Source organism: Paralichthys olivaceus, chromosome 11 (genome assembly GCF_024713975.1).
Source record: "Paralichthys olivaceus isolate ysfri-2021 chromosome 11, ASM2471397v2, whole genome shotgun sequence".
Lineage (NCBI taxonomy): Eukaryota > Metazoa > Chordata > Actinopteri > Pleuronectiformes > Paralichthyidae > Paralichthys > Paralichthys olivaceus.
In genome coordinates, this window is record NC_091103.1 from 17,439,842 (window position 1) to 17,465,027 (window position 25,186).

The 25,186-nt window shown below is 40.2% G+C and overlaps 3 protein-coding genes across 7 annotated transcripts in view; 1 reads left to right on the plus strand and 2 right to left on the minus strand.

Moving 5' to 3' along the window:
- Positions 1–4,412: 4,412 nt before the first annotated feature.
- LOC109630378 (uncharacterized) lies at positions 4,413–19,133 on the plus strand. 2 transcript variants are annotated; one of them, XM_020088558.2, is made up of 17 exons: positions 4,413–6,713; positions 9,319–9,350; positions 11,760–11,792; positions 11,973–12,029; positions 12,205–12,237; positions 12,346–12,381; positions 12,981–13,022; positions 13,113–13,159; positions 13,384–13,436; positions 13,508–13,734; positions 14,070–14,323; positions 15,475–15,600; positions 15,703–15,838; positions 16,018–16,065; positions 16,156–16,227; positions 17,213–17,503; positions 17,589–19,133. In XM_020088558.2, the coding sequence occupies exons 1-17, from the start codon at positions 6,664–6,666 to the stop codon at positions 17,615–17,617; spliced, it is 1,566 nt and encodes a 521-aa protein (XP_019944117.2). In that variant the 5' UTR covers positions 4,413–6,663; the 3' UTR covers positions 17,618–19,133. The 2 variants fall into 2 exon arrangements, with proteins under 2 accessions (XP_019944117.2, XP_019944118.1); XM_020088559.2 differs by having other exon boundaries at positions 12,208–12,237.
- A 417-nt stretch (positions 19,134–19,550) lies between these two features.
- On the minus strand, positions 19,551–22,292 carry il12a (interleukin 12a). Its single transcript, XM_020088560.2, has 7 exons — positions 21,769–22,292; positions 21,494–21,630; positions 21,311–21,400; positions 20,750–20,791; positions 20,430–20,570; positions 20,271–20,312; positions 19,551–20,105 (listed from the first exon to the last, which is right to left on the minus strand). The coding sequence occupies exons 1-7, from the start codon at positions 21,785–21,787 to the stop codon at positions 19,965–19,967; spliced, it is 612 nt and encodes a 203-aa protein (XP_019944119.1). The 5' UTR covers positions 21,788–22,292; the 3' UTR covers positions 19,551–19,964.
- A 1,862-nt stretch (positions 22,293–24,154) lies between these two features.
- Positions 24,155–25,186, minus strand: part of schip1 (schwannomin interacting protein 1) — a 42,095-nt gene continuing 41,063 nt past the window's right edge. For all 4 annotated transcript variants that reach the window (XM_020088528.2, XM_020088527.2, XM_020088530.2 and 1 more), the window contains one exon: positions 24,155–25,083. In XM_020088528.2, coding sequence (XP_019944087.1) covers positions 25,032–25,083 — 52 coding nt within the window. In that variant the 3' untranslated portion in view covers positions 24,155–25,031. The remainder of the gene's footprint in view (positions 25,084–25,186) is intronic.

Sequence of the window (25,186 nt, forward strand, 5' to 3'; positions counted from 1 at the left end):
TGTGCAATGATGAATGGCAGCGTTCATTTTCATCTGTCAGGGCCGCTGATGTACGGACCGCCCAACGGTCAATGTCACGATTATTACGTTTGCATTAATTATGAAACAAAGAGAGCACTGTCGGGCTGCGAGCTTTGTTAATGGACCCACTGATGGTTCTCGGTTTTGCTTTGTTTGCACCAGAGCAGCAGTCACAACCTCGGGGTTACTGCCTCGAGACCCACCTCGGCCTCTCTGGCCATCGAGCGTACAGTATCCCAGCAGTGTTTAGTGTCCATACCTAACATGGAGAAAGTCCTGGTGCGTGTGTAAGAAAAGCTGTCTGAATTTGCAGACCGCTGGAGAAATGGTGCTTGTTCAATCTGCGTGTAAATGCTGCTTTTCGGGCCCAGATTTGCAGGATGTGTGGGTGTCATCAGCGCCTGTGTATTCCCATCAGCTCGAGCTCTAATAAAAAGCAGGGGGCTGCAGTCAGCGTAGATTGTGTGAATCCAGAAAGTCCCACACCACAGCTATTTCACACCCACGTACTTCCTCTAATCTTATCGCTCAGCTGGCTCGGAGGCCTTTAAGTGTACGGGATTGTGCGCGTGCGTTGAGAGTATGCGCGACTATATTTATCTTATAGTTTGTTTGTGTGGGCGTCTTTGTGAAGTTTCAAGCGTTTTTTTTTTCTTCAGATTTGAGCATTCCAGGGACAAAATGTGGCAGAGCAGGACTGGACAAATGGAGACGAGAAGGAATGACGTTTCAAAAAGGCTGTGGGACTCAACAACAGTGTGGATGTGTTCACTTCTAGCAAATATGTTTATAAGAAAGAGCACGCTTGTTACCTTCATGCACAGTTTACCCAGTGGTGTGTTGTTTTTGGCTTGCAGAAGAATCAGAATCCTTTGAGAAGAAAGAGTCAAAAACTTGACTTGAAGGCCCCCCCCCCTAAAAAAAATAAAATAAAAGCCTCAGTTGAAGTGAAAGAGGTAAAATCCATCCTCTGTCTCCTGAGAACCGTTCTCTCTCTCTCTCTACTCTTAATAAATCTGAGTTGGGAGGTTTATGCTGAGCTGGTATTTTAACTTTATGCTGAATAACTGTATAAGCTTGCCCATATGATGATCTTAGGCCGTAATACACTGGCTATCATTAATACAGGTTTGATGGGTAATAGCACTAAGTGATTTGACTCAGCAGCATTGCTTTCTTTTCAAATGGGAACATACTGTTGCCAGGAAACATTTTATACATTATACTGCATATCAAGCAGAGTCTCTTAACCTTATGATAACACTGCTCTTCCACACTGCCAGACATAACCACCCCAGGACACTACTCTCTGTAAGAAATGATGTATTAGTTAAGAATTAATTTAGCACGGACATTGTGTTCTTCAGAAGGAGAGAGCTGTTTCTCTGTTGCATTAAACTGTGTCTTATTATTTCTCTGACAGTTTAGATTCACAGTTGTAATGCAGAATTCTAGTTTTAGTACTTTTCATTATCTTGCCTGTTTTCTCAGCTTTTAATTCTCTGCATTTTACACAGATCTAACTGACACCATGTTAACCTCCTCAGACGGATTTTTATAGGGGGGAAAGTTCTCATCAGAGTGAGTGTATAGGTTGGGGGGGAGACACTCAGCATTTCCAAGATGTTTGAAAGCCCCCGAAAATCAGCCAAAAGAATAAGGAAGACCTCATTTCCCCCCCTATAAGATAACACGTCTACCCAGCTGCAGGTGACTCAGATCCTGGGTCTCACACACTCACACCAGTCACACACCTGGAGGTTAAATATAGAATAAAGTTTTCCCATTCCCACATGTTTTGAGTGGAGGCAGAGGCAGGGGATTTTTGACCCCCTGCCTCCGCACTATGCTCCACTGAGTCACTCCAATAGTAGATGTGGTTTGGGGGTCTACATCTCAGAAGGTGACTAGACCGTGGCCTTCAGTTGTGTTCCTCCCACCAAAACACCCACATTACATCCAAGGGCTCGTCCTCCTAGGGCGGAGGCATTTCCTGAGGGCGAGAGAGAGAAAATGGTAAAGATGAAAAATACAGAGAGGTCATGATAGTACACACATTACATAGAAATGCTGATGGGCTTAGTATAATAAAGAAAAAAAAGATAAGTGGGGTTTTTTTTGTAAGACAGGGGAGGGCTTAAAATAACGTGATTGTAGGGCTGACTAAGGGCAGTCAACTCAAGGACATGCATCCATGTTCCCAAGAGAGGGTGCAGATGCTAACCCCTCTTTTCTCCACTCTTCTGTGACGTCCCAGCATCCAGTTTTATGGAGACAGGAAATCTGTTAATACGTAAAAATGCTCAGCTATCAGAGCCAATCCCCTCTGGTGAAAGGGGGAACAATGGGTCCCAAGTCCTACTCAGTAAGACTGTGTAGGTGTTGAATCCAAACACTCAACATCAAGGACAGATGTGCCTAGAAAATGCACAAAAGGCGAAGACTTACACACAATAAAAGCTTAAAATGTTTTTGAGACAAACTCTGTTGTGTCAAAGAACCTCAGTCTCTGAACACAAGTTATTTAAATGCTGTATTGTCTTTCACCCCATGGTTTCAGTGATTTCTCTGTTCCAATGAAACAACCTTTACTTTGGATGAAGTATGAAGATGCCAGGGTGGCTAAAAATATCAAGCATTTTAGAAGTTGAGACTGGTAAAAAAAAAAAGGTATTTGTATGACTTGTAATTCACTTTTGAAAGTGAATATTAGGACCACAGAGGTTTAAATGGTCACATTTTGCAGTGCTAGTGAATTGGTTCCAGGGATTGTGATGTAAACTAGTCAGCTGGTCCACTTCTTTGGTCCAGACTCATATTAATTTGATGTATTAATAGTTTCTCTTTTAAATCACAAACTGAAAAAAAGCTAACACTGTGGGTGAGAGGAAAGAAGCATAAGAGACCAAGGGACTGTGCTGAAAAGCTGAACAGCAAAGGCCCACCAGTCCCTTATATTGAGTCGAGCTGTACCAAATTTCACACACTCACCAATATAAGTCCCCTAAATATGTTTGAAGTCTTCACTGAGATTCTTGAATTATTGGTGAAAACATGCTGTATCTCACAATGTTAACAAAGGTAAAAATACTGTCCGGATCAGCACCAAAATTAAACTGATTCTTTCTTGGCCTATGCCTCATCCTTCCACCAATTTTTGTGGATACCTGTTTAGTTGTTTTTGCGTAATCCTGCTGACAAACAAACAAACAAACAAATGACCTCTGGCGAAAACGCAACCTCCTTGCTGGAGCTAATTAAGATAAAGAAGAAACAAATGCAAGCCTTTAGTGTTTGAATCCACAAGAGTTGTCTGCTGTTAAATCATGTCAGGGCTCATGAAACATTTTTCCTTTGTTGATCCAAAACCAAGTATGTAAATACACATATAGCACTGCTCTGCTTTTGTATTTACATATAAGGGAAGGGGGTCACCATGTTGATTGCACTGGAAAGAATTTTTGAGAACTGGCAACTCTTAGGCCTATGCATTATACATTATGGTTGTACGGGATTGAATGAGGCTGCCACTGAAATCTCTCATGGCTGGACGATCTCCAAGAGCTCTCTCCTGTTTCCTCTGTGCAAACGTGAAGCTCTTTGTCCGTGTTCACCTCTCTCACACGTCTCTACACAGGGCTGCAGCAGACGCAGCGCTTTTCTCTCAATGGTGCTTTCCAGTGATAACTTGGCGGATGGTAAAGAGGCCCATTAAAACCGAAAGGATGTGAAGTTCCTCATCTCCAGAGTGAGAGGACACCTTTTGTGCATATGCACCTGTGTGAATACATGTATATGTGGTGTGTGTTTGTGTGTGCTATTTTGAGTGTGTGTGTGTGTGTGTGTGTGTGTGTAATGAATCTGCACAACAAGGGCTCATGTTAACCCTCTAGGGTGTGTGACATCATCGTTTTCAAGCAGGTTTGCCAATTGAAAAAAAAAAAAAAAGAAAGCCCAGACACACACACACACAGACAAACAAAAATACACACACAAACAAAAAGACTTAACTGAGCTACACCAATGGGAAAGTTTCTTTTGATAAAGACCTTTCTCAACACCTGTTTCAAAAAAAACAAAACAATTGGTGGGATATAATTGTCAGGCTGATTATTTTTTTTAAATTCAACTTAATAGTCTAATTTGTATAGCGCCAAAACATGATCTAAAGGCACTTTAAGGCTGAGACATTGCAACACTGGAGAGGTGGTAGTGTCAATGTCCAAATCAAAACTTTTTATTGCATCAAGTAACTAAGTAAAACCAAACTCACAGGAAAAAATTGACGTGGACAAACATCATTCTTAAAATGACAAAAATAATCCTATATTATATATATATATATATATATATATATATATATATATATATACTGCAGCCAGCCACCAGATGGCGATCCAGACACTTTGGCTCCACTTTCTGAGAACTGTCCTGTCTCCCATTTTTATATACATTCTATAGACTGAAATATCTCAACAACTTCTATAGATTCAGAGGGGACTTTGTATAGGCATTCATGGTTTCCAGTGGATGAATCTTATTGACTTTGGCAATCCCCTGGCTCCACCACTGAGCTGATGTTTAAACTTGTCTGGTCTGGTTGTTTTGTTGAAATATTCATGTCCTCCTCATGATAAATACATTTTATTCATCCCTAACTTTGTCTCTACCCATCCAATTTTAATTTGTCCAATAAGGTCGATCTAAGATGTGTGAGCATTTGGATGACAGTACAGCTTTGCCTCATGGAGCTGCTACCATGGCTGCAGTCTCTTATTCTTGTTAAATATTTATTAATCTCATGAGGTCAAGTCTACAGTCAAGTCTCAAGGTGATTTGAATGTTAAGTCCACATTTTGCAAGTTCCAAATTTAAAGTCTTAAGTCACCACGTCTGATAATTCACATTTTAAATGACAATCTTCTTCTCCTGCTTTTTCAAGAGCATCCTCATCGTTTCTGTCGCTTCCTCTTCTGTCATTCTGCCTCCCCCTCTCCTGTTGCCCTTCCCTGTGTCCTCTCCTTGTTTTTCCCTCTCATCCACCAGCCCTCGCTTTATCTCCTCTCATTTCCTGAGGTATTGGGGGTATCGTCTCGCCACTGAGTCTGAGCTTATGCTTGTCTCTCCTTGCACCACGGAGCTGATCTCTCCCTTTAGACTCTTAGACTTGGATAATGTTCCTGTTAGTCTGAGGCCTCTCTCTCTCTCTCTCTCTCTCTCTCTCTCTCTCTGTACTGCCTGCAAACTGCACATCCATCTGTGAAAGTTGGACAGGTGGATGGAGAGAGGAGAAAGGAAAAGATCAATGAGTGGATGATCAATAGGAAAGCCCTTGATCCCTCACTCATTCCTCCCACTGGACATCTGAGACACTCACAGAGAGCTCTCCCTCCCTCCTTCATCTCCCTTTCTCTCTGCTGGACAGTGAGATTATGCCATGGATAAATACCGGTCTTCTGTGATTCCTTAAACATTTAATTTTAACCATATGATACACTGAAAATACTGATCAGTCAAATACATGAACCTGAATCTCTGACATGTACATAGTCTCTGGTGCATCGATATTTAGCAGAGGCCTGGTTGCTGTTGCATTGAGCTAGTTTTTTGTTGTCTGATGTGACACCTGCTGGTGTCTTGCTATAATGCAGCTTGGTAATCAGCATGTTTTCCCGCTCAAAGTGGCCTAGTTGCAGTGTGGAGAGCTGGCAGCCCCTCCTCTGTGTAGGAGAGAAAAAAAGTGCCACTAAGAAAAATCCCTCAGGTTAAAGCAGACATCACAGCAGAGTAAACAGAATACCTGTCTCGTCTGCTACTCACCATCTCCCAAACTAAAATATATATAATCCTTTGATATTCCTTTGATGAGTCAAATCATTATCATGCAAACAGGAGACCATATTATATTCTGCAACCTAAAAAAACTTAACATATGTCATTTGTTTCAACTTTATCAATTACTCCAAATATACACCAAGGGGAGACATGCTGCTGATTTCTGCCTGTGAACCAATGAACAGCACCAAATATGTCCTCATCACTGACGGTTCTCTGTGTCTCTGCTATTAGAAAAGACGCTGTGAAGAAGCCTGAGCGTCAACATGGCTTTACACCACACAGACCAAGTCGAAGCGGGATGTTGCACGGTTGAACCCGCCCACGTTTTTCTCGTCATCAGTGAGCGTCCACGCACTCAGCACCACTGATCGTTAAAGCTATGCCTCGAACTAAGACCTGCGCAGTTGCTCAACGACATGATGTGTAGATCTGCGATGGCGCGTGCACAAGAGCACGACATTTGTGACAAGAAACAATACATCCACATCTTCTCTGCACGATGGCTGACTGACTGTCTTTGGGATTTTGGGGACGATACGAGCGGCTGCTTTTGCCAAATCCAGATGTTTCTCCTTAAGAAGTGATGTTGCACACGACGGGAAAAGTGATGTGCAGAAGTTTTTCTTTATTGTTTCAGCCACGAGGACCCCGATGATAAACACTGGGTCAGTCACTGTGCAGCGCTTTGACGAGGACGCAGACGGTTCATGAGCGAGACATATTGCCTTTCAGGTGCTTTTACGCGCAGCCGCCGCCGTGGAGGAAAAACCGAAAGTATAACGGCGTGAAGTCACTAAGAGAGGCATGGTGGCAGAGATGGCGAGCTGCGGAGCGGCTTGTCACCTGGAGGACGGGTAAGACCTTTAAAAAGTGATAAATAAAACCTCGGGCTGCACGTCAGTGTTTGTGTTCTTGCGCGGAAGACATGATGCGTCGTGGATACAGCGTCAACAGAGGAAGTGGTGAAGACGAGTCTTTTGTTGCAGGCTGGTACGTTTCCACCACCGTGGGTCAATGAGTCTTTCTCTAAATAGCGATTTCGTAATTTAAAATAACGAGCCAATAACTCAGAATTCTAACTTGGTCTGTCATAATTTTTAATCTCAAAAACAACTCAACAGTCTCTACTGTCCTCGCTGTTTGGCAGAGTGACACTGGAGCAGGACCTTACCCTATTTAATAAGTAAAGATCTCAAGCATTCTTAATAGATATTAGACAAACACAAAACTCCTTTATACAAGAAGAATACCCAGATATGTTGAAGTCAATGTAATGTAAAAATACACTGGACAAAAACCTAAATAAATAATAATAAATAATTAAAAATTACTACATAAATATAATAACTAATAACAAATGTTAGTATGGTAGGTGCTAAGAATACCTATCTCTTTCATAGTCTTAATACCAATCTCTTTTATAGTCAAATAGTCTCTTTTATAGTCATACAAGATATATTATCTGTTGTATATTGTGACCACAGGTGATAGCGATGACTCATTCTCCGCTGTTGATACTATTGTGTTGTCGCCTGGGTATCAGTCACCTCCTGAGGGCAGGAAAAGTCCCTGAGTCTAAACTGCAACCCAAGCTTTTACAAAACATTGTACTAAAATATATGAAAAATGTTCCATAAAGTTAAAAGTTGATGTCTGTGTAAGAAGTTTTAATTTTAGGAAAACCTTATTTGAGAAGCAGTGGCTCTAACAGGATATAATTTGCTCACTGGATAGGATCTTATTTGAATAAAGGTAGATCTATGGTGAATATCATTTTGAAAGCTGATGAACTGACCGTTGTTTATCTACACACAGAAGCCCCCTCTCTGTGCTGTGTGTATGGGACGTTGTAGAAAGCACGGTTGCATGTTGAGGCCTTTATCTTTAAACCAGAGACAAACCCATGACCCTCACAGACGATTCTCTTGTCGCTTGGTTTCATAGGAGGGAGGCAGAAATGAGTGAGAACAGACAAAGTGTGAGTGCTCATGTAGGGAGTGTGTTTACATCTGAGCAGTGAAAAAGCAAACTTTGCTCAAAGCGATAGATGAGTGCCATGGCGACTGACGAGCCTTAGTGTAGTTGTGGTGTCTGGCCGAGCCGCCCCCGAGTTGACCATGGAGAAAAGTAAACGCTGTTTCCTGCACAGATGTTGGAACACAAAGGAAAACCACCGCACCTTATCACGTTTTACAGACGCCACATAAAAGAGCAGACTTAATGATCCCATTTCCCTAACCCTTTGCTTTTAATCACCCAGTTCTGCATTTAAACAATTGAGGGAGCAAGGTGTTACATGACATAGTTTTCCATGGCTGCTGAAGGTGAACTCGTTCCTCTAGTGGGGTTGGCCCTCTGGCTTTTTTTTTAATTTAATTTTTTTTAACCCGGACGGATCTCAGGCGTGTTGCCTCACGTTGTAGCTCAGACTGCATCAACAGGTTGCTCCAGTCCTGTGATCAGACACAACATCAGAAATGTTGCGTGTGGACTCAGTTCACTGTTTGTTTGATAAATTACACCTGTGGTTATTCAAGTACTTTACAAATAAAAGACTTGATGTCTACTGTGCAGGGCAGAAACATCACATTATTATAGACCAGAATGTCTTCTGTACCTGCAGCAGTATTTATTCATTCACTGTATGCAGCGGTTACTGCCATTGCTAACATACTGTTTACCTGCTCAGATATTAGCAGGTTTGCATATGATTTGTCTTCAATCTAATGGATTGACTGAAGTGGAACTAGGTCTTATGTTGGTTTTTGTACGGCTGACTTATTTTTAGTCTCTTGCTGTTGCGATGTCCACCCTCTCTGCTGCTCGGCCAGGTGTTGTTGCCTGTATGGGTGATGTTTTTTTGTATATTGTCTCTGTCTTTATGTTTCTGTCAAGGTTTAGTTGTTTTTTTTTATACGTTGACAAAGTTTTCTCCTGAGGATCAATAAAGTTAACCCTATCTTGTTTTATGGTAAAAGCAATATAAAAATATAATTTTTGACGCTCATACTGTCATTTCATCACAATATGACCACTGAATATAGATACAAACAATTTTTATTATTATATTGAATAGTAATCCAACACTCCTGCAGTGCCTGGCTGACAGTCACAGAAGCTGTTCACAGTATCTTTCCATGTCTGATTTCCTGCATCATCGTTGCTGCTCAGAAAGTGGGTCAGAGCGGAAGGTTTGGGTGGGAAGATGAATCTATCATTCAACAGGACGAGCTGGTGTCATGAAGTGTGAGAAAGAGAGATGCAGGCAGCTTGCGCACATTTCCTGTTTGTTCAAAAAGCAGAAGTGGTCGAGGCTGCGACGGGAGCCTGCAGCTGCGTAACTTTTAACAGCCGTTACTTTCCACCACTAAATTCCATAACTTTCACCCTACCTCCCCTGCACACACACTCCGTAATGTGATTTATATTTGTCTGAACGCTATCTCTTCTGCCCTGCAGAGATGGAGATATCCCCGCGCCCGAAAACAAAGGTAAACATTAACCCAGTTTCATTCCCTCCTTCTCTCCCTCCCACCTGCTGCTGGATTCCCTCTCTCCTTTGACCTCCTCCCTGAGAACATGTGGGCCTACACTTGTCTGGGTTGTTCTTTTATACAGGGACTGGACTTTGTCCTGGCAGCGTTTTAATATTTTGAAAGTTGTTTGTTATTACCTGTTATCTGTTTGTAGCAGCATTACACAAAAACTACTCAGATTACCACAACATTTAACATTGGGAGATAGTTTTGATGCGCCCTTCTGAGTGCCATTCTAGTTTGTAGCTTGTTTTGTTTTTCTTCATTTTTTCCAACCGTCCTCTCTTCATCATCTGATCTTCCTGATTTCCATATCATTTGCTTATGGCCTAAGCACAGTCACACGATTACCAGTTTGCCCAGGTTTGTATTTTTACAATATTCAATTTGTATTTTTTAATCTTAGTGATTTGGTTGCAGATAATTTTTCAAATAAAGTGTCTAATGTAAACTTGTCAAGCTGGTTATAGTAGACAGCATATGCAACTGGTGATGATGAGGAGCCAATACAGATAACAGATCCAATATGTCAGCTCTAAATCTACATTTAAAACTTGTATACCACATTGCTGGACCTCATTAGGATTTTTCAGTGTTCATGTGACCATATTTTCTGTTAACCTGAGTATGTTTATTTGAAATTCATAAAGTTTCCAATCATAACAATGTCTCAGACTGAAGTTATTTATAATATGTAAGAACAAAATATCAATAATCATCACAATATAATTTCATGAATAGGACTAAAAGTCTGTTATACTGTATATATCGTTTTATTGCTTATGCATTATGCAAACACAGTAAGGAGCTTATTATTATTATTATTATTATTGATCTACCTCAGATTTATAAATTATTTGTTACTTCCTCCTCCTAAAAATTTAAAACCACAACCTCCACTCAGGAGTGATATTAAAACTTTAACCTTGATGATTTTTGGCCATATCGCCCAGTCTGCACACACAGATCAACATGTTCATGCTCTTGGTGTTACTGTGATTTAAGACCAGCAGATGGCAGTCAACACCCATTAAAGCATCCAGACCTTTAATACTGTAAATAAGTGAGTGTGTGGTTGCACATGCATGTGTGTGTATCTGCACTGGTACTTTGCTCACCACCTTGTTTGTCAGTCTGATGAAGGGAAGCAGCCGTGCCAAAGTGAAGAGCGGTGCCTGCTGGCTCAGCTGCGAGGCAGCAGTAGCAGAGTTAGAGATTGGCCGTGGGAGGCATATGAGGACAAGGAGGGAGAAATGGGGGAGAGCGAGTGCAGGGAGAGGTGAAGCAGACAGATCGAGCGAAGTGGAGGGGAGAGATTGATGAGGGTGGTGCTGCGACTGGAACGGCGATGGCAGCATCTGCTTGTTAGTCTAAGATAAAACTCCGTGGGCCATGGAGGACGGGTTCCATCCATTAGCAGGCCAGGCACTTTGCCAGATGGCCCGGTCTGCACACGTTCACTGCTGGGAAGAGAGGAGTAGCTGCAGCTCTTCTGGACCCATCTGTATAAATGTGCCAGGATGTTAATGCATGGCACTTATCACAGGCTGCTTCACAGGGTGCCACAGTTCAGTTGCTAAGGAATGGCGGATATCAAAAAGCTGGTGGGGGGGTGCTTCTTGATGATCAATATAGACAAAAAAACTTTGAAAAACAAAGTAGATGGTGTCTAGAGTCTGAATATTTTCAGCATGTATGCGTTCCTCCTTATCAGATGTTTCCATCTTTTTATGGCTATTATTGTTATTGTTCTCCTTCAGGTTAAATCAACATGAGACACTTAACAGCTTTACACTTCGTGAAACCTGTAGCTGGTCATTCATTAACTGTTGGCAATGTGCTAACCACGCAACTGGCTACTTAAACCAAAGCTTTAAAAGTAAAGACATTCCTCATATGATATCCATGGTTATTTGTTCACAAATGTCAACTAGAATGGCGTTATATGAGAAATTAAGGATGTTAGAGGTTCAGTGTGTAGAATTTTGTGGTGAATTTGCATGTTGCCTTCCAAACATAAAAAAAACCTGTGGTAGCCTTCAATTTTTATGAAAACTCAAAAGGTGTTCAGTTTGTCCAGTATGGACAACTGTCAAAAACATGGTGGCCTCTGTAGGGAGGACCCGCTCTCAATGTAAATGTAAAGTTTTTAAATTTAAAGGGGCAATTCTAGTGCAAAGAAACAACAGTTTGTACAATTGAGATGAAACACGCTAATGAGAACATTGCTAGGATGAATTTATACTCAATTTCTGACAGTAGATCCCTTTCACCTAAATCTTACACACTGGATTTTTAATGAAAGTGAAAACAATTCTGAGACTGAGCAGGACTAACCTCAAACCATTTGCTGCTCTGTTGCAGATCATCTGACAGAAAGTGACAGCAGTAGTTCAGGTGAGCATAAATATCTCACCAAAAAATCCCATCTTTTCCACCTAACTCATGAAGTTTTAGTCATCTGCAGAAAAGCTGATTTGCTGTGACAACTAAATAAATAAAAGTTAAATTAGATCAATGTTGTTCAGTACAAAGTTTTCAGCTCTCACATCCCTTATGTATTTATTTATTGAACAGAGAACACAGGAACATCCACGGAGGAGAGCTCAGAGGAGGATGAAGAGGAGGATGATGGTGAGAGACATAGTTCTACCAAATTTTACATATCATGTAATGGAATTACTTACAATTTTAATGGAAGTATGATTATTATTTATCTATTCTCTAGTTCTCTAAAACAATGAAGCACTTTTCCCTAAATGTTGAACCACTCGTTTAGTTTTTTTTTTAATTCCCCCCCTTTTACCACAAGGCTCTGCTGAGAATGATGGAGGTGAACCAGGTAAAAATAAAACCACATAATCCATCTCAGAAAATATAGATATTTTTTAATAAGATTAAGAACTGACGTTTCACTAAGTTAGTCTCTGTGATGTTTTTTTTTTTTTAGAAACTGAAGACGGCGAGGCAGAGGAGTCTCAAAGGGGTGAGACAACATTATGTCTTTAAAATATCAGTACCTACATCATTAAGCCTAAACAATTAGACTGCTTTTTAAAGGAGACGTATTATGCTCATATTCAAGATTAGAATTTTAATTATTGTTATTACTTGAAAATGTTTTCATGCTCTTATGTTCAGATAACACATCACTTTCCTCAAACTGTGCACAGTATCGGCTGGACTACTGACGGGATGTTTTTCTGTAGCGGAGAGAGAAGCTCCCTTTAGCAAAGACTTCTATTCTTTGCAGAACTTAAAAATCAGAATATTTCTCTTTTAAAACTGTTTGTTTACATCTGGACCTCCTTGTCAGCGTCCTGTCATAGTTGCCTTTAGTAGTAACTCATTGAACTACAGCCCTAACCACATCTTAATGGCTGCCATATGACATAATTAAATGGCAGACCCTGCTGGCCTTTTATTAAACACAGAACTCGATGTAACTGAGCGTGCTCCACCCTCACTCCCAGCCAAACGATGTGAAAAGTTTGTCGAGGGTGTGGCTCAGGATTTTTGCATCTGACACTCTATGATTTTCATGTGATAATATCTAACTTAAATTATTTTCTCTCCCTGTTTAAGAGCCAGCCGATGGAGCTGAAGCAAGGGTTTTAAATGGGAAAGGTGAGCAGATCATAACTGATTCCACAGAACTGCATTAAGACAGTAGCATCCGTTAAATACAACCTGATGTGTTGTCATGCTTTCTGACAGATGAGAGGTTTAAATCATGCTGTGAAAAATGCAAAGCCATCCAACAGGTGAGCAAAGACACCAGACGCCTTTGTGACAAAATGAGCTGGTTTTAAATGTCATGTTTGCCTGATTGCTCTTGAATCGAATTGATTAAACTGGTATAGATGTAATTAACAACCTTGAGGAACTTGGATAAGCCCCCTCTCCTGTCTTCTACATTTGCATCTTACTTTTCTTTTTTTTCTTTTTTTATGATTGTGCAAACAAATAAACAAGCGGTGTTTTTCAGAGCCATGGCAATGAGCTCGTCACCCCCAGGAGGATCTCAAAGGGACGATTACAGTGAGTGTGATGTTGCATCTCTGTGCTACTTTCACATTCTGTGCATCGTCACTGATTCTGTGTGTTTCTAGGGTGCAGCTGGAAGGCGAGGGAACGTACGAGTGCTCGGTCACCGGCCTGGTGTTCGAAGCCTCGGAGCGGGTCCTCGTGAGGTACTCGGTCTTGTCCTGGTCCAAGTTTGGCGCCTTCCTCCGCGACTCCTGGAAGTTTGCAGGACCCATCTTTAACGTCGACACGGTCAACAAGGATGCGTCCGTCATCAAGTCCATCCAGTTCCCTCACTCTGTCTGCCTCGCTGGTGAGAACACGAAGGTTTTCTCAGTACTATGATGAGCATAGTAGACCTGTGTTTGATTTTTAATTAAGATCTTTCTTGTCCATGAATTCTCCCTAGCCTGTGAAATGAATTTAATGATAAGTCGTATGAGAAAGTATTTTTCTTTCCATTTAAATTAAAAATATAACATCAACACTTACTTTGAGATTGGATTTAGATTTTAAAAAATGAAACGTAATTCTGGATTCATTGAGATACGATCCATGTTATGGCCTTTTCACACAAACTAGTTAATATTAATGTGTATAATTATCTCCTCTAAGAAAACCATCAAACCTTGTATCATCTTCACACAGATCCAGAAAACGAGATGACTTTCAGCGTCCTGCACATAAAGAACAACCTTCCACTTATTGAGCCGACAGTGGACCACTCAGGCAGCCATGTGAAATGGAACGTTACGTCCTTGTCCCCCGTGGGTCCCATCATCCAGACGAGCCAGCCTGTGGAGCACCACGGGGTGGTCCTGGTCTACAAGCAGCTAGGCAGCGACTGCAACAACTACAGCTTCCACATCTACCTTGCCACCAACAGCAAATCAGACATCACCGTAAGTATTTATGAACCGACCGTCTGTTTAGCCCATATTTGTCAGCTTTCAAAAGACGTCCACAAAGCAGAGCATAAAGATAAAGAGCCTCAAAGGGGTAGCTCACCCAAAAATGAAAGTTCATTCATTATCCACTATGCTGATGGAGGCCACTGTTTTTGTGGACTCAAACACTCTACCCACCCCTCCATCGGCAGAGTGGTGAGTAGATGAGTGAATTTTCATTTTTCTGTGTACTATCCCTTTAAAAATAATACGAGTGAGTCAAGTTTCATTTATCAGCGTGACAACCTTCTCATAACTTTTCACTTCCAGTGACCATATTATGTTATTTTAAATTTTTCCCTGCAAAAATAAAACAAAACAAAATATTCCATTCATGAGACCAGAACCTGAGTCTTTCTAAATTTTCTAAGTATGACTTTGATTTAAAGCAACTTCTTGCTGGATAAAACTCCAGCAAAATGCCTCACCTATAGAGAGAGAAAATATGAAGGCTCAGAGTCAGAACACGACTTTCACTTCTCGTTTGATTTTTGTCACTGAGCTCTCCTTGATGCTATCACATGAAACCAGGTTTCCAGGTTTGTGTAATACAATGACATAAGTTTGTTGTGATGAGGATATACAGGATGTTAATATATATATATATATATATATATATATATAAAAATAAAGAATGTTGAAAAGATGTTCTGCTTCTGATGATCAATCTGTGACTTGCTGTCAATGACTCCATCTGTCCCCTGTGATGTAGCTTATAGTAATTTGTGCAGAGAAATGCCAAGTTCATTTTAAGAATGGCCTTTGTGGTCTGTGGTATGTATCGGCATTGATGCCTGTAGTGTGAGTATTACTGTAAATGAGTTGTGTAACTGACAAGAAGCTATGACAAGAAGCTTCTATCTAAATTCACTCAGAAAGTCTGATTGTGGTTGTGTGATCATGTGTGTTTGGGAGGATGCAGTTGGTGAGTAATCGGCCAACATTTATTGTAAATGGGCACTAATTTGACCTTTTCCCTGTCATCACTGACCAGAGCTGGACCACTCAGGTTCTGTGTGTATTTTCATTTAATGTAAATTACCCAGCCTGCTCATCGCCTGTGACAAACTGACCTATTTCTTTTCTGTTGTCCTGGTGAAATTCAGGATGTGTCCAAACAAGTGCGGAGCTACAAGAAAAGTTACACACAGATAGAGAAGCCGCCCACGTGTAAACTGGATGAGAGGACGTATCGTCTCCTGAGTGAGCCAGAGGGAGACATCAAACCTCAGGTTAGCAACATAAAAATAAAAATAAAAAATAAATTAATTTATACTAATTGTTATTTTTTTAATGCGATTGGACAGTTAAATTGTGTTTGTGTTTCTGTGCAGGATTTGAAGTTCACCCTGGCAGTGACAAAAATGAAAGGCTACTTTGAAGCTTTCTTTGAGCAGCCGCCTCCGTTTAGATTGTCTCTTATAGAGACTGAGTCCGATGAGACAGTGTGGTCCGCCACCATCAGAGAAGGTACCATTGCATTTAGTCTGATATGTTAAAACCATGTAGGTGTTGACGATAAACTATTTAGCAACGTTACACATTTTTCTATGTTACATTTACAAGTTGACCCAAATAGTTTTTTTGTGTTCCACATGTTTTTATTTCCTCTACAAGCTGGTGATGTTCATCTTTTGCTCTTTCCTTAGGTGATTGTGTGAATAATACAGAAAAGAGGCCACGGAAGAGGACAAGCAGTACGTTTATTTCTTGTTTTTAACTCGATCAGATTTTTCCATCACAGATTTTCAGCTGCAGCAGGTTGACTCAAGTCATTTTTGTCACAGGCAGACAGAGGAGCAGCAGCCCCTCAGAAGAAGAAACAACCATCAAAAGGCCTCGGTGGCAGGATGAGTCTGGTACATTTCTTTACTATTGACCGGAGAAGAGCTTAAGGCACAACTTTGTTTTGTACAACTTGGTTTGTGTTATGTTATTCTCACAATATTACGATAATATTACTTTTTGTCATTATATTACAACCTTATTCTCGTAATATTTGGACTTTTTTTCCTGTCAAATTATGACTTTATTCTCATTATATTATAACTTTATTCTCGTATTATTGAGACTTTTTTATCGTTAAATCACAACCTTTTTCTCATTAAATTACAAATGTATTCTTGTAATATTTTGACTTTATCATTAAATAATGAATTAAAGGTACAGTGTGTAGAATTTAGTAATATCTAGTGTTGAAGTTGGATGTTGCAGCTGAACACCCCTCACCTCACCTCTCCTTCCAAACATGAAAAAGCCTTTAATTATCCATACTGGACTAATGTAAAAAACATGGCTGCCTCCGTAGAGAAGGTCCCCTTAATGTAAATATAAAGTATTTAAATATAAAGGGCCTTTTCTGGGGTAAAGAAAACTACAATTCATACAATTTAGATGAAACAAACTAGTGAAAACATCATGAGAATTATTCTACATTAAATTTCTGCCAATAGATCCCTTTCACCCAAATATTACACACTGGACCTTTAATTCTCATTATATTTCTCAATATATATATATATATATATATATATCTTTTTTCTCCTTATATTACAACTTTATTGTCATGGTATTATGACTTTATTTTCTTAATATTCTTGACTTTTTTCTCATTAAATAACAACTTGATTCTTGACTATTGCAACTTTTTCTTAGTAAATTACAACTTTATTCTCATACTTAATTTTTCTCATTAAATTCTGACTTTATTCAAATATTATTCTGACTTTTCCCAAAGTCAACTCAACAGAAACCAGTCCACATCCGAACTATTCCCCGATGCAACTTTCTTTTGAAAATTGTACTGAAATGAAGGACCTGTGTGTGTTGTGTGTCCTATTCCAGATGGAGTGAAGACAGCGACTCAGTGCCAGGACATGTCAGAGAAGCAGCTTCTGCAGGTGGCCAAGCGGCTTGGGAAGGAATGGAAGCAGGTGGCCATCTATCTGGACTTGAACTCCAGAGACCTGGACGACATCCAGGCAGCGGAGAAAAGTGATGTGACCATGCAGAAGCTGAAGATGCTGGTGGAGTGGAAGAGCAGGAGGCGGCCGGGAGAGGCTACGGCGAAACACCTGTGGAACAGCGTGGAGGACCTGGACGACTTGCCAAACGAGGTCTGCCAGACACTGCAAGGTAATAAACTGCAGACATTTTTTTTCATGATTATTATCCACATAGGCAGTGGGGGCGACAGGTGATTATTTATTTCTATTTTCAGATATGATGAACAACCAAGCAGCGAAGTGAAAAAGGGATTTGACTTAAGTGGACTGATCTGCTCCTCTGGGCATCACAGAGGAGAAATGATCTCAGGGATACAGCGACGCAGAGTTGACCGCTGGACCAAACAACAGCTCCTCCCTTACTTTGTTCCTCTTTTGGGCATTTTTTTTGTATTTCTGCATTTCATGAAAAGGGGCTCTGTCATTAAGGCATTTTCCTTAATTTAGTTCAAAAGTGGTCCTTCGATTGTAAAACAGAATAGACGAGCTGTAGCTAAAGGCATTTTTGTGTAGCCAGAATTTGATGCGGAGCACTATGAGGTTCTAAACTGACCAGTAGAGGTAGAGGTTTTTCAGGTAAAGGTCACTAAGATATTTAGCAGCTAATTGTGTAGATAGTAACTGATATAAATGTAGGTGCTGCAGTGTCTGAACTGCAAAAATCAGGAAAAATCCAACCTGTTTATCTTGTTTCACTTTACTTGCAACATTTCTGGAGTTTTTATAAAATGATTAGGCATTACATCACATGAACATACATGTGACTGTCCAAGGCATTGATAGACTGCATATATAGATGGACAACGTGTCTCCACTTCCTCCCACTATCCTGAAATCAAGCTTAAATATTAATTTAAGCTTAATTTGTGAAGCGGAGGGTGTGAAGCGGTGCTAATAAGGTCTCGCAGATACACTTTCCCGACCAATCGTCGGTCTCAGCATGACGTTTCCGCTAGTTTTATAACACCTTATAATAATTATTTAATGTGTTCTTTGACTTCTTACTTTACTCCATGTCCCATCCACTAACATGGAGGAGGCTGGGTCAAGACCTATTATTTCAGCCACCAGGTGGCGATCGAGACACTTGGCTTCACTGTTTGGCAGCTGTCATGTTGTCCATCTTTATTCTCTTGTCCAAAGCATTGCGGACTGAATTACTGAACTAGTTGTTGTCTCATACATTTTTATATTTGTGCCGATGTGTCCTGTACATATCTTTGTTTTTTTACCAACTTTTTTAAACCTGTGATTTATTTTGTAAGTCTACTTTGTCTGTTTTTCTTCTGTTCATGTTGTATTTGACAAATCTGAACCTGTAAAACTCAATGGAGTTGAGAGAAAGGTTAATTATTATTCTTTAAAGTTGAACTATGAAACTGTTCCTGCCTTCCTGAGACTCAGACTCACTGTATTCTACTGTGAGTTTAGGCCAGGCAACATTCCTTCACTTTGAATCTACTTTTCTAGGCTCATTTCATATGTAGAAATGAAAACTAAGCACAAAAATACCTAAACATATCTCAGTTAAATTTTCTCAATATTCAGTTGAAAACATTGGTTACACCCTTCCTGACATCTCAATGCTATTTTGGAAGAACTGCAGATTTTGCATCTGTAATGCTGATATTATGTAGCAATATTTACATCCAGAAAACGGGGTTAACACCAGTAATCAAATCAATATCAGGTCTGTGTCCATTTAAATACTTTTGAAATGAAGTTGAAGACTCAATAAAACAAGATAAGCTTTTCCTTCATTTTTCCTTCAGCCAGTGTGCTTATTTTGCCACTCGTATCTGTTAGCAGGATTAAGCAAAAACCATTCAACTGATTCATGAATGTTTGTAGGGGGTGTGGAACTTGACCCAAGGACAAAATTTTGGTGAGGCTCCAGATCCGGGGTGAATCCAGGACATTTTTGTCTTGCAAGATAGTGCTTTTTTTTTTACATTTCTATTGATTTCTCAGATAAAAAGAAATTCAGACATGTTCAAGGGACTCATTTATGAGTGTGTGCAGTTTGGTGCAGATCAAATAAACAATGAGGATGTGGTGAATTTAAATGTAGTATCATTAGGGGACTTGGTGGAGATATGAACTCTGCTGAGAGCCATTCTCATTTGAACAGTGTCAGTTCCTGTTTCATACACACAAAAAAACTTCAACTCCAGAGCTTGATACCAAAAAAATACTTTATTATTCAATTTCAATAAATAACATCACAGGCCATCAAATAAATAGAATTAATAAATATATTCATAAATAGATACATTACCCCAAATATTGGATTACATTCATATGTATAAAAAGGCCAACATGGCCTCCACTGCTAAACTTGGCAAGAGGTTGACTCTTTCAGCTCTCACTGGGTGATGAGACTGGCATCAAGTCAGCTTAGTTTATGTCTGAGCAATAACCATGCTGACAGTGGTGCATCATGTACAGTGTGACGAACTATTTGGTCAGTAGTTGTAGGTACAAGTGATGGTAGTGAATGATCAAGAAGATTTTGCAAAGTTGCAATGATTTAAAGGAGATTCTGTGGCACTGATTGGAATGATGGTGATGATGATGAGGCTGCAGGTTGATTACTTCCTGTGGTCTCCTGAGGCGATGTAGCCCACAGCTCGGTTGATGGTGATCGTTCGGACATAGAAGCCTCTCATCATCTTGCACATCTCCTGTCTGTTAGTGTAGGTGTCGCTCCCCCACATCTGAGCAACGTCCTCCTGAAAGACAACACAAGGACATGATAATCACCTGCAGGTTTTGCACAAAAAAGCACCTGAATTTCCCTGCATGAATTTTTTTTACAAGGATCAGGAAGTTTTCTTCCTTTTGAAAGGCTAAAAGAAGAGTAAATGGGAAACAAATAAAAAGAAACGTAAAATTACCTCTGAGGTGTCATTCTCTTCATTCGGCATCAGGGAGCAGTTCTGTATAAACCAAGGAAGATTTCATCAGCCAACATGAAAATGTTATTTCCCAGGAGATTCTCAATCTGTTTCTGTTTGTGTGTGTTTACCCCTCCTACAAATGCATGATAAACACACCTTCAAGCTCTTTATTATTCCCAGAGTTGGGCTCAGAAGTGCAACTTCTTCTTCTGGACTTCTGAGTGGGGACTTGAGGTAAGAACTAATAGCAGCGTCATAGTAAACCAAGTCCTTCATGATGTTCATCAAACATTCACTCTGCCGAGACAAAAGCAAATACTATAATATATATATAATACAGTCACTTGTCTGCTTTTGGTTTGTAATGTAAAATATCAACAAATGTTAAGCAAAATAGATTTCTTATTTACAACTATGTGCAACAACAATTTCTCATTTTGAAAAGCATTACAAAAGAAATAGAAACAACCACATACCTCACTAAAGGGCGAATTTCTTTGCATCATGCAGCTTGAGTTCTGTGAGTATAGGGAGAAACGTTTTAGACACTTTGTTGGAGAATTAGATTTTCAAATCTGGTGCCCTGAGGCATCTCTGGACCGATCAGGTCATTTATTACAAGCGCAACCACAGAGTAAATGTTAATGGAAGCTGAAATTGTGAGGCTGTTTCCCCATTTATACTCTGTGGCGGCGGGATGCGGTCAGATGTGCAGAATCAGATAATCAGGCCATCAACAAGAGCACGATGGTGACCTGGCTCTGCTCTCCTGCAGTAGGCTGGGCTTCTGACGCGGGAGCAGACGAGTAGTAACCGGGTGGACGTGTGTGGGTCGAGAGACCCTGTGTATGTGTGTATATGCGCCTGACGAGGCGGAGAATTAATAAAGGACATTGTAAAAAACGCCATTCTCTCTTCCAGTATTTTCCCGGAGTGGGCCGAGTATCCCCACATACTCCTTAAAGAAAATGCGAAGACAACTCAGAGTTGAGTTTGGATTTCCTTGAAGAATTGATTGATAAATGAACACAAGTCACCTGAGTGAGAGTGGGTGCGCAGGCGAGTGAAGTCTCAGCTTTACTCCTCACCACCACCTTATCCGATGTGATGCCATAACACAAAATATCCTGATGGACAACATAAAGGAATTCATTAGAATTAAAGCTGATTTTAGAGATTCTGCATTACAGCATGAACTTGTCTCAGTGAATTGTACTCACGTTGTCCAGAAGCTCCGTGATGTTCAGCAGAAGGCCCTTGAAGAGCAGTGCGCACTGTGCGCAATTGTCTGTCCTCAGCGGGAGTCCTGTGGATGTGCGCCACCCGAGCGTCAGCAGCAGCGCACAGCTGGCGAGGTCTGAGGGACAACCATCAAAACACGGGTTTCATTGGTGTGGAAATAAATCACTGCGATGTTTAGTTTTGCACACAATGCAGCAGGCTAAAGTTAATACAGGTAAAACAGGAAAACAGTGCACTGCGGCCTGAGACTTACACAAATGAAAGTTGGCCATGTCTCTGCTCAGATAGAAATCTGTGGTGGAGCCCGGTTAATCAGATTTTGTTGTGCCGCCAACTTCTTATCTGACAGATTTATAGGCTGTCTCGGGGATTCCCTCCTCCTCCTCCTCCTCCTCCTCTTGCAGGAGCAACAGCAAAAAGAAAAGTAGAACGTCACGCGTAATTTCCTCGTTGAGCTTCCAGCACACATCAGTAAAGGGAAGGCACGGTTTTTGTTTCATTGTTTAAGAGAATGCGTCTAGGAGTTCAACAAAACTTTAAGTGTGATGTCACCGGTAACCAAGCGATGTTTCTTTGAAAAGGTTATGCATGTTTTTGCTAATTGGAATTGTGCTGGAAGATTTCAATTTTCTGGTACTTTATACATCTACTCCACCACATTCCAGAGGGAAATATGATAGCTTTGACTCCACTACATTTATTTAACTATTACAGTACCATATTAAGTTAAGATTTCATATTAAAAAGTTTATAAATTATGATGAAATATGTCAAAACCACCCCCAGTAAGTAAAGTTAAACACTGCTTCCCCATCATCTATCTATCTATCTATATCTACATGAAAATCATCAGTGGTTGTTGGGTAAGATTTTTTTCCATGTTAAATTTCATGCCCGAGTGGCCAGAAAGTTCATAAAATGAATCCTAAATTAATGAATAAAATCTAAATTCAATCCTCTGCACGTCCGACACTTTCATGACAACTGGGCAAACACCATGATGTAACTTTTACATTAATTCTGACGTAATTGTTTTTGAAACTTTCAGGCTTTGTTCATTTTTTCTGCTCATGTCAGTTTCAAGTTTTTCAAGTTTCAATGTCCTCAATACAAAAGAAATTACATCATCATCCTTTTCTCACAACCTACAGTCACACTTTTCAGGAGCTGTGATCCAAACTCACTCTCTGAAACTACAATGGAGTTTCCTGGCATTTGTTAGGCTTTACTGCTGGACCAGTGACCACTGAAACCTACCACCACAATGTATCTATAGTATGTGTTCACACAGATTGTGAATGAGGGGGGACTTCCTCACAGAGACATTTATCATATTGTACATGAAATTAACATATTATTCATAACTATCCACCCAGTCATAGAGAATGTTTTTTCTGTGCATTTAAACCTTTAACCAAAACTTGAATCCCAAAGGTCCAACAGCTTGTTGTTTATTTGCATAAGAAAAAAAGGGGTTGTCCACATTTATATGGAGTCTCACAGATCAAAGAGAAGAAAGACAAAAGATGTCATGATGAGGCAATAGTGAAACACAAGAGGTGATGAGTCATCCTATGTGAAACGCTGCGAAAGCTGTGAAGGTCCATCAGAAACAGGAAGCTGATGTTCTAATTTCTTCACTATAATTTCACAAATTGCACATAACCAGCATGTATAGGCCGGCAATGTCAATGTAGAATGTTTGGCAAAATCCTGCACCCTTAAAGAAAAATTTCAACCAAAAAAATTCACTCATTATCCACTCACCACTATGCCAATGGAGGGGTGGGTTAAGTGTTTGCGTCCACAAAACACTTTTGTTTCAGGACTAAACAGTGTTGCAGCCAAATCTAATACAACTGAAGTAAATGGTGACCACTGCTTCAAACGTGAAAAAAAACAACAGAAAAAAACATAACATGCCTCCAAACTGCTCCTGTGTTGTCATCCAGGTATCTGGCAGCCCCGACTTTCATATTTGATTCAAAATGGGGTCATTTACATCAGGTTTTAGTGTTTACATCATGAAAGTGTTCTTTCATATCCTCCTCCGGAGCCTCGTTAGCACTCGGATCACAGTGGACATTTAGACTTAAAACCCCTGAAACCTAAACCAAAAGTGTTTTGTGAGCAATGTTTTGTTGTGAGCAAGGAGTGAATTAAAATTTTGTGGTGAAATATCCCTTTAAGTCCACTTGTGAGAGACCCCTCCTCATAAGGATGTAGCTGCGTAGCTCAGTTTAACCAAATGCGTCTGGTTTGCAGACAATTTCTGTGATTGGCATCGTCTGCTCGTTTTTGGTCGTATTTGATGGAGCCTTGGAAATGGGACAGTGTAGCTGTGCAACTGTGAACCAATCGGTCTTCGAATGCAGCCTCTGTAGGATGCAGCCCTTGAATTAAGACACAGTTTGTGTCTACCTCCTTTCTATTGCAGTACTTTATGTGAGAGGTACACAACATCATGGTCATTCAAGTTTTTTACATTAGCGTCTCTGTTGTTTTTAAGTCTATTCATAATTTGATTATCTGATGTTTAATTTGTTTTTTTACATCCGTAAAATTTGACTGAACACATTTTCTTTGTCAGAACAAACGGAGATCTCCTCCAATGACATAACTCACGCAACAACCCGACGTATATAAAACAAAGTTTATTCTTTATTTTACATATCTGTACAATAACATTTCTTTCCTCAAATAAAGTTTCTGAATACAACAGGATGAAAACGATATTAACACACTTATTCATTTAAAATGACTCGTGTCAGAAAATCAACATTCACAAAATGTTGAAGAGCAATTAGAGTGAATGTATTACCAAAAGCTACGACTCCACTACAAGGCAGGCATGTTTCTGTTACACTCTTTTAGCACCTTCAAAGGAACATTTCTCAGTTGAAAACTACCGTTTGTGCAGAATAAAAACAGGTCGACTTTGAAATACTTTAAAATTACTGTCCAACTTAAAATGGTCTGAAGAAGTTAGTTTTCCATCGTTTTTTTTGTTTTTATACAGTGTTGTTTCTTTTTTCTCATGAATGACTTTCTACTAAAGTTTTCACTATTATTTTATTTTTTTCCCACAATTTTTGCATTTGAACAGTTATAATTTAGTGGCGAATGTAGAAAGTTAAAAAGAAACAATAGCAAAGCAAGGCCGATCACTGCACAGGAAGCTGGGGACAGAATCCATGACAACACACAATCCTCTTCTCCCACAATGCAGGAAGTCACCGTCCTAGCGCTGCGAGAAAACCACAGAAGCGAATGAAAGAGAGTGGTCTACTTCTGTGCTGCTGCTACCACTGGAGTCAGTGGGGTGGGACAGGAAGGTAAGACGAGGGGGGTGACAGGGAAAGCGGAGAGGAGCAAAGTACGTTGGGACAAGCGGGGCAGGACTCGGATCGACTCGGGGCAGAGGGTGAATGGCCGGGGGGGTGGTGTTAGGGTTAGGGTTTGGATCCGAGGGCTAATCTTGGAAGAGGGGAGCGGGGAGGAGTGGGGGCAGGCATTTCATTTGGATAGGGTCTTCTCAGCCAAATGTTTCTGCTGGCTCTCAGCATGCCTGGAAAATAGAAAAGGAAAAAAGGTAATTTAATGAAGAAGTCTGAATATTTATATTTTTCTCATTGTCAATAAAACCCAAGAGAAGACCAAAACAAAATCAA